Genomic DNA, 10,436 nt, shown 5'->3' on the forward strand with positions numbered 1-10,436 from the left:
GCCCCCCCAAAAGCTCACGTGGATTCCCTGTATTTTTATGAATATGTATTTTCTCTTGTTATATGTATTGTTTTATGCATTATTTATGAATGCCCCCCCCCCCCCAAAGTTACAGAGAAATCGGCGTCCTTGATTGAGATTATCATCATTTTGCTCAAAGAGTATTGTTGCGTCATACATAGTTATATTCTTTCTTCATAGTTTTGAGGAAATCATTATTTCTATTATTATAAAACAATTTTAACGTGGATCGTTGTGGATGCCTAATTAGAAACATACCAATTATAAATATGCATGTATTCAGATTTCAGAATATGTTCACGGCAGTGATTTGTAATACTGATATGTACTACTACTTCATCTACATCGCCTAATATATAAGATACTCTACAACAGTTGATCAGATTCATCTACCGTAATATGAGTTTCATCTCCCTTCTCTAGAATAAGCCTCAAATCTGCCCACCTCCTAATGTTGAAGACAACCAATGGCGTATTTAGGATTTTGTTTCGAGGGGCTATGCCCAACACAAGGAAGGAAGTGGACAATTGCCCACCTGAGTTTGAGAATTAAATATATTTTAATTTATGCATAAATTGAAGTTATAATGGCAAGAATTGCAGACCGATAAATCCTATGTGATATGATACAAAAATTTAGAAGTGAATCTAACCATTTATTCTATTCATACAAGAAAAAGGAAGCCTCCTCTTGGCCTTCCAAATTTCCCGGGCTAATTATTCCCCCGTTTCAATTTTTTAAAATTCAAACAATTCCTTCTTTTAAAAATAACTAAACGATATAATTTTTCCTTTGTTATAATAACTAAAGTCCTGTCATGTTGATATCCGCGCAAGTTGGTGTGAAACACCAGTTTTGCTTATCAACTCTTCTTAGTTTTGGTGTTACTGATGACGGCCGACTTGAATCAGAACTGACAATGGTCGATAAAGTATGATAGACGAAATGAAAGAAAGTAGAAAAATAAACACACTGCTGAACAAGACTGCACTTATTTAATATAAAAACACATTTACACGTGACGTTTCGATCTTCTAGCCAAGATCCTCATCAGACGTACACTGAGTGATACAAAAAATTACTCAAGTATATATACACAATTCATCTCCCTATCTGCTCTCTCATTGGCCCGTTCAAACAGCCAATCAGAAGCGTGGAAATCTATCTGAACTGACCAATGGGACAACATAACATTCTACCAGAAAGAAACAACAAGGAGCAAGCAACCATTGTATATATTAATTCATATACATTTTTCTGTATTTATCAATAATATTTCTCCATTCTTTATTAATGCTGATACCTTTGGTTCAATTCATTAAGTTTACATCTTCTTCCTTTTCTATCCACCAGGCCTCTTTCCACTTTCTCGGCCACAATCTTTTTTCCCCGTTCCAGCACAATAACTTCTTCCCAGTTCACATCATGTCCCTTTTCTTTTACATGTTTAAAGATTGCGTTTGTTTCTCTGCCATATTTCACATCACTTATATGTTGTTTAATTCTTTCTTTCAATAATTTCCCTGTCTCACCAATATATTTCATATCACAATCCTTACAATTTATACAATAAATGACACCTTTCTGATCTCTCTCTTCTTTTTTCTTCCCTTTGCTTTTGACCATGTCCAATACCGTTCTGCTACCTTTTCTATACACCTTGACCCCTTGCTTTCTTAACATCTTTTTTAAATTCTCGGTATCTTCTTCTAACCGTATAATGCCTTTCCATACCCCCTCATTGTCCTCCCCGCTTTTACCTTTCCCCGAGACCATAGATGCTTTAACGATATCCCTTTTACTATAACCATTCTCATACAGTTGTCCTTTAAAGATTTCCACATTCTCTTCTACATTTTTGTTACAAATTTTGGAAATTCTTTCTAATATATTTCTTATGAAATTAGCTTTTGTGCTTCTATCTACATTACTTTTCTTATTACAATAAATACCAGCACTACATTCTTTCTGATGCCATTGAGTCTTAATGCTCTTCCCTTCCTTACTCATTAAAATGTCAAGATAACATAATACACCATCCTGCTCTGTCTCTAGTTCTAATTCTATTCCCTTCTCCTTATCTTCAATACTACCAACGAACTCTATCAACTCTTCTTTTGATTCTTCCCATATCCCAAAACAATCATCAACGTATCTACATAAAAATCGAATCTTTTCTTTCCCCTTTTCTATCACATCCTTCTCCCACACATTCATAATGATATCAGACAATACCGGACTTATCTTAGATCCTATACTTAAACCATCCTTAATCTTATATATGTCATTCTTAACTTTACAGAAACCAAACTCCCATATTAAGTTGAGGGCTTTTCTAACTTTCTCCCATTTCCAGCCTTTAACACATTCTCCCCCCATAACTCTCTTAATCGTATCAAGTATAGCACTTCTCTTTAGACTAGGGAACATTGCTTTAACATCTAAACTAAACAAAATACAATCATTATTAATTTCAGCATTACTGGTGTAGTTTATTACTTCTCTATAGTCTTTAACTGCCAAAGTCTTTTGTCTGTCTCTTACCCACTCTAACACTGGTTTCAATTCACTTTCTAGCGGTTCCAAATAATTATACCTACAGTCCATAACTGGCCTAAGCTTTACTTCCTTTTTGTGTATTTTTGGAAAACCCTTTAACACGGGCACTCTTCCATCTTCATTCATCCATTTCTTAAGTCCCTTCCTTTTACATTCTTCTTTTAATTCTTCTATGATTTCTTCTTTCTTCTTGTCAACTAATTCATATTGTCCATCCACCAAAACCTTCACCTTGTCATCATACCACGCTTTATTCATTACCACTGTCGCCCCTTCCTTGTCAGCTCTCTCTACCACTATGCCCTTCCTTTTCCTAATGCTATTATATCTTCTTCTTTCTTCTTTTGTCAAATTCGAAGATCTCCTGTGGATTTCTTTCTTTACCAAAACCATTGCCTTCCTTCTTAACCTATCCATGTCCTCTTCTTCTTTAACTTCGTTCAACGCTTCTTCTATAGAATAGACTATGTCATCGACCCTGCTCGTTCCGTCTTTCACTTTAAATTTACAACCCAATGAAAGAAAAGATTTCTCTTCTTCTGACACTTGCACTTCCCCTATCACCACTACCCTTTCTTTGGTCTTCTCCTCGCTTATGCCCAACGCTATTAATTTGTTTTTAAGTCTTTGTTCTACTTTGCCACTAAAACACATTTCCCATTCTCTTAAATGTTGCACTAACCAGTCTCTTACAAAAATAGATGCCAAATCTACTCATTCTACTTCTAATTTCTGTGTGAAAGCCTTACTCACGTTTAGTCTCTTCTTCAAACCAGCAGTCAGGCTCCTTACGTTCTCCATCTCTGTTCTCCTTATAAGCGTCCTTAACCTCACTGACTGTCCTTTTATATTATTCCTTTGGATTCTCAAACTCCTAGACACCATACACTTCTGCAAAAAACCCACTTGCTGCTCCATGTTGATTTCTCTCCTTCTTCTGTTCTTCCACTTCTCAACAGCCCTTTTCAGCTTCGGGCCCATTTCAAACTGACACACACTCATAGTCAACGTCTTGCGAATAAAATCAGAAAAATAAACACACTGCTGAACAAGACTGCACTTATTTAATATAAAAACACATTTACACGTGACGTTTCGATCTTCTAGCCAAGATCCTCATCAGACGTACACTGAGTGATACAAAAAATTACTCAAGTATATATACACAATTCATCTCCCTATCTGCTCTCTCATTGGCCCGTTCAAACAGCCAATCAGAAGCGTGGAAATCTATCTGAACTGACCAATGGGACAACATAACATTCTACCAGAAAGAAACAACAAGGAGCAAGCAACCATTGAATACATTAATTCATATACATTTTTCTGTATTTATCAATAATATTTCTCCATTCTTGATTAATGCTGATACCTTTGGTCCAATTCATTAAGTTTACATCCTCTTCCTTTTCTATCCACCAGGCCTCTTTCCAATTTCTCGGCCACAATCTTTTTTTCCGTTCCAGCACAATAACTTCTTCCCAGTTCACATCATGTTACTTTGTACTACATATAGGTCATAACTCGTGATGTCCTATCTGTATCGGTCAATAAGATCAGAGGATATCTGAAACATTTGGGATCCGCAAATATGCATCCCGGTTCAGCGAGTGTTGTGGTGATACACTTTTACTCACTAAGCAACAATTGTTTACCAGCGAAAATCAAATATATATATATATATATATATATATATATATATATATATATATATATATATATATATATATATATATCTTTTAATCTTTCGAATTTTTTCCTTTCTTTTCTGCTGCTGGTGTATCTGGACAACACGAGACAGTATTGTCAAAATGCACGTGTATAATTTGCTCCTCCCCGTGGGGAGTGGGAGTGATACATCACTAGCCAATCGTATTTGTGACAAGCGGGAGGATACAAATATTTTGTCTATCGGAGTTTAGAGCTTACGCTGAATAGGGAATAGCTTCGATCCGTTCCGTAGAAGACTACATAGCACAAAAGCGAGCTTAAAATATAAAGTTCTTAGAGCAAAATGTACTTGATTTCGTCAACCTTTTCGGTTACTCCCTTCGGTTAAGGAACATACTTATGCATACTAATGTGAGGTGGAAAATTTTCCGCGGAAGATTTTCCATTTCAGAAAATTTTCCCCTACACTTTTCCGGAAAATTTTCCGTTCTAAACAAATATCAGTGATCAAGTAACAATTCCTCATTAACCATAAAACCGATTGACTTCATGTATAGAAGTGTTAAGAAGTGGTAGATCATTTAAAGAATGTGAAATTTTTCATAGCTGAGAAAATTTCAGGTATTATGTAGGAACAGCATGTTTGGCCATCTTATTCGGCACTCCGATTGGATCACCGTGTTGATAAAGGGAAAAGCAGAAGGAAAACTAGGAAGAGGAAGACGAAGGGTAGAATATGTAGATGCCGTTATGAAGAAGATACCTGATCAAAGTATAAAACAGTTCTCCCAAGAGAGGGAAAAGTTTTAAAATTATCATGTTGCCCATCAACCTATGGTTGAGGTGAGAAAGAAGATGTAGGAACAAGTAAACCAATTTTTCATGAATCGAAAAAATTTCTGTCGTGTATGGAAAAATTGAAAAACTTTTTATAAGTCGTAAAATTTTCATTATTTTGAAGCAAAAAGTAAAACAACCTTTTTATGAATCGTAAAGTTTTATTTCTCTGTAGAAACAAGTCAAAGGAATTCATGGATCGGAAAATTTTCATTATGATGTAGAAACAACTGGAAAAACTGTTCATAACCCGTACAATTTTGAATCACATAAGTATAGTGATGTTAGGTTGAAACATTTCCACTATGTTTAACTGCACATTAAGCTATAAAATTGAATTCCTGTAGAGGAAAGTTACACAGCAACAAATAATTTTCCAATTAGCTTTCGGGAACCGGAAAATTTTCTAATATTTCGAGTTGGCAAGTAAAAATTTACATAGTGTTTCTCAGTGCAGGGAACATAAATAGAGTTCGTAGAGTTAAAATACCCCATTCTATTGTTTAAAATTTAACAAGAAAGCGAAAAGAAGCCTTTGTGAATTTATAATTATTACAAACACAGAAAATTTCACTTTTTTTCATATATACGCCTGCCTATGTAATGAAATAACTACATCAAACATAAAAGTTCTAGTTCCTTATGAAGATTATTTTTATAACAGAAATTAAGAAGAAAAGTTTTTATTTTATTTTGTTTAAAGCTATGGGAAAACATCGTTTTGCGCGTGTTGAATTAACGAAATATGATTTTGTGATATCAAAGGTGAACTTTGAGGGAAGAATACATTGAAGTTTTAGAAGCATTTTTTGCAGAAATGAAGAATCGTTACAATATTTATCAAATAAATTTTACGTCTAAGCAATGATGTAGGAATAAGTGAAGTACGCTTTTATGAATCGGAAAATTTTGCGTTTCAAAATTTTCTGGAAAATTTACATCACTGCTTATGCATGTACTATTTGATAAACGTATAAGATCAGAATTTACAGATAATTCATTTATATATTTAAAAAAACAAATGACATACGGTAGCTTCACTTTTCATATATTTATAAATTTTAATTTATATAATTAAGTTAGTATTGTGGGAAATTGAAGAGCAAAATGGGAATTTTTGACATCCGAGATGGAATTTTGTAACGTATCAGGTTGGCTTCACTGTTCGGTAGTTGTGAGTTTTTTCAGCAGTGTGCTATACATTTAAGGACTAGCTCGGGAGAGTAATGCTCCCGGAAGTACGAACGAAATACACAGTTATGATTGGTTGGCGTTATCCATTTCTTGCCATGTAGCATTGAAATAGCAGAAATCAAACGCTTGTTGCTGTCGGCTCTCGTTGCCGAGCGTGCTAGTAACGAATATCGCTCCTGGCGTGGGTTCAAACCCGGTCCAATGTAAATTTATTTTTAAATTTTCATAACACTTTTTTTATTAAAATAAGATGAAAATAATCAAAAAAGTGATTTACTTATGTGCTGATAAGTAGTAGTAGTAGTAATGGGAATAGTAGTAGGGATAGTAGTAGTAGGAGGAGGAGGAGGTGGAACGGGTTAGAAGACCCGGAGGGTTCGTTTTGTTCCACCTTGACCCCCATTATATAAATTTTGTGACCAACTTAAAACAGCTGTCTAGAATAGCGCATAAAATAGCTGGCTAGAGTGACGCACGATAAAACGTACTTCCGGGATCATTAATCTCCCGAGCGGGTCGTTAAATTTATGGTCTCTTCTTAAGTAAGTTATGTATGTACGTATGTCTGGCACCTTAATTGTTTCGTACTTTGAATTGTAGTTTTCTGTATTGTGTTTCATTTACTATCTATTAGGTGTTACGTCATTTTTCTGATTTATTTACGCATAAAATAAACAATTTTCTCAAAGTCTCTGTTTGAGGTATTGAGAATCATAATGGGATCAGAACGATAAAATGATTCTTCACTGCACTGTACGTTTTCAAATGAATACATTTTTAAGAATTAAAATGAGACAAGCGATAGTTAAAAAGAAGCTAAATATTTATTCATTATTATATTAATAATGATACTAATTACCTCAAGGTGTGTGATATGGGGACCAATGTAGTTGTCATCTTTTTTTTCAGTGTATCTACCTTTCGTAATCTGAAATGTATCTTACGCGGTTATAAGGCAAAAGAGAGTTCCTAATACAGTAGAAAATAGCCGACATTACAGTAAAAAAGAATTGTTTCCGTTTGATATAAGGTTTTCCATTAACATTTACTGCCTTCTTTCATATTTCTGAAACAGAATTAGATGTATAATAGACAATAATCTGAAATAAGTTTTTAATTTGTCATTTCAGCTATGAAGAAATAATAAAAATATTGACAGATCGTCGAGCAGACCCAAATGTGATGGCCAATTTATTAAATTATCCAGAAACTCCATTGCACACAGCCATTAAGTTACGCTCAGTTAGTGCCGTAAGCGCATTGTTAAAAAGACAAGCTGATCCATCGTTGTGTGGGAAAGAGAAAAACACCACCCTTCATGAAGCTGCAAAGACTGGTTATATTCCTGTCCTAAAGGCATTATTTGAAGTTAGTAAAACTGCAATACTCGTTAATAGATTCGACATGCAAAACCGAACCCCATTGCACATTGCTGCTTCCTTAGGTGAAGCACCAGTCTTAATTCTTCTGTTGAAGCATGGGGGAGATCTTACGATAAAAAATAACCTTGGTCAAACAGTTGTGGATGTGATATTCAAAAGTCCAGAGCCACAATTTACATTTATTCGCATTTTAAACTCGTGTATAACATACCGAAACATGACCTCTGATTACAATGCTTGTGAAGTTACTATCAACTTTCGATTCCTGATCGGCGACGATACAAAATCAAGCCAAATGGAGGTGATACAAGCCATCGTCAACAGACGGGAAGAAGATCACCTACTGTATATTTTCCAGCATCCCGTACTCTGTATTTTTGTCCATTATAAGTGGCTCAAATTGAAGAGAATTTTCTACGGTCTAGTGTTTATATATTTTATATACGTAATATCATTCTCCTCTTATATATTCTTAAATTTTTACCAGTTTGGTGCAACTATTGGGGACCACAATGAAATGATTGATATGAGTGATTCTGTGATCGATGTGTTGTCACGCATTTCAAAATATGTTATTTATATATGTGTGGGAATTATCAGTGCATATGCGCTTCTGAAAATTCTGATTTCAAAAGAACTGTTTAGGCGAGAATATGAGACGAAGTTTTTTATAGTCTGTGCAATTTTCTCGATAGTTGTTGTCGTTTACGGCGTAAGAACAAGAAAAAGGGAAGAGTGGGTGTATCACTTGGCTACATTTTCGATTTTGTTTGTGTGGATTCAATTTATGCATCTTGTAGGTCGGTTTCCTGAAGTCGGTTATTATGCTTTGGTGTTTTCGAAAGTTGTGAAAAATGTTTTGAAGGCACTAGCTACATTTTTACCTTTAATTATGGGATTTGCCATGAGTTTTTTTATACTCTTCATAAATCACGATGATTTCAAGGATCCTTATCGCTCTTTAGTGAAAACAATTGTTATGGCTTTAGGAGAGTTCGAGTACATGTATGTTTTTGAGTACAAAAAGAATTACGTTCCTCTTACAAGTCGGATAGTGTTCGTGACTTTTGTAGTACTGGCATCCATTGCCTTGATGAATCTCATGGTTGGTATCGCTGTAAGTGATATTAATAGTCTCCAGCTTGTAGCTCGTGTGCGTTTAGTTCTGAAACAAGTTGATTTTATAACTCATCTCGAGAAGATGGCCTATAACCAATACTTCAGCAAAATACCAATTATTGGAGGAAACAAACTAAAAAGACGAGCGAACGTTGTTGCAGAAGTACATTTGAATCCAGGATCTCCAAATGAAAAGTTGTCACCAACTCTGAAAACTTTATTACTTGATACAATAGAGAACCTTGATGTGGACTCCGATAGTAATGGTTCTGCATCAGAGATATTTGCTGATTTTGAGGGCGAACCAGAGGAAGAATTGAGAAAGCCTAGAGAACCAATTTGGTTACAAAGCATAGAGGATCGTTTAGAAGCAATGTTTCGGACAATAATGCGGGATTTAGATGATCTGAAAAATATGGTTAAGAAATATCCCCTGATTGAAACTAATTCAGACATGGAATATTCGATTGTTCCAGACGATGTAAAATCTCAGACGAAAAGGTTACAGAAAAAAGCCAACGAACTTATGAAGGAGTTAAAGACTACAAGAGACGGTGTGCACAAAATACCAAAATGGAATAAAGGAATTACTATGAAATAAAGGAATTAGTTTTCGTTTTGTGTAAGAGTAGTGCTGCCATTCAGTAACATAGATCTACCAGACTTCCAGGCACCAACTATGGAGTATCCTACTAAACGTTCCGAGACTTTAGATCAATTCTCTTTTATATACAGAGCTACTTTCGCATAATCTATATCTTGGCTCGTGCTATGTGCAATATTAATAAAATTTAGTGTACGTGTACAAATAGATCTTAATTTTAACTTATTTGACATATTGTTTGCAGTTTCTAGCGTAATGTTCCAATGTGACAGATTAAGATATTGCTGAAGATGTCACTCTAACTTTAATGACTCTAAGTGTTAATAGTAGCAAGTGCGTGAAAGATTTACAAGAAGATTGAACTCAAATATATTCTTATATATAAGTACCAATATATTTGTTCAAGGGAGTTGAACTCCCTAAACTAATTAAATTAAATTAATATGTCTTAAGGAGTTCTAAGCTATAGCAGTAGTTTTCACGATATACATGCTAGAAACTCCGTAATCAACAACTATATGCAACTGGTTGGATGAGGTTTTCTTCAAGCAGAGCTGAAATAATGGTGACTTACCTGTGAAATGTTTCTTGTCTCCACTGATCCAATTATGTACATTCACATCTCCCTGTTTCCATCTGCTAACGCATAGGAGAGGGAAGACTACTATCAGATCTGGGAGATCGTTTTAACTGTCAATGACTGCTAGATTACAATATTGTGAAAGATATCTGCAATATCCAAATAGTTGGATCTAGTCTACTGAAATTTTTCAATCCTAACAATGTTTAGGGAGTAAAATTCTATTATCAAATAATTCGAATAATAAACAAATGGTATCAAATGACAAGCTAAAATAATCTGAATTGATCTGATTTTTTTTTTACAAGATTTGTAATGTTATATTTAAGTTCCATGTAAGTACCAGTATTATTCGTATTTATTTGTTAATAACGGATATTTTAGCATACATGTTGTGTTTTATTTACTTCTATTTAGTTTGTGTTGCTTTTAAATGCATAATACTCTCGAACGTGTAAAATATTGTGT

General features: G+C 34.5%; 1 protein-coding gene across 1 annotated transcript in view; it reads left to right on the top strand.

The window, feature by feature from the left end:
- LOC145662980 (transient receptor potential cation channel subfamily A member 1-like) overlaps positions 1-10,232 on the top strand; it is a 148,353-nt gene extending 138,121 nt beyond the window's left edge. The window contains exon 5 of the mRNA XM_081729075.1: positions 7,414-10,232. Within this exon, the coding sequence (XP_081585201.1) occupies positions 7,414-9,385 (1,972 nt within the window). The 3' untranslated portion in view covers positions 9,386-10,232. The remainder of the gene's footprint in view (positions 1-7,413) is intronic.
- The last annotated feature ends 204 nt before the right edge of the window (positions 10,233-10,436 follow it).

The sequence above is a fragment of the Thermobia domestica genome, chromosome 10 (assembly GCF_964235325.1).
Source record: "Thermobia domestica chromosome 10, izTheDome1.hap1.1, whole genome shotgun sequence".
Lineage (NCBI taxonomy): Eukaryota > Metazoa > Arthropoda > Insecta > Zygentoma > Lepismatidae > Thermobia > Thermobia domestica.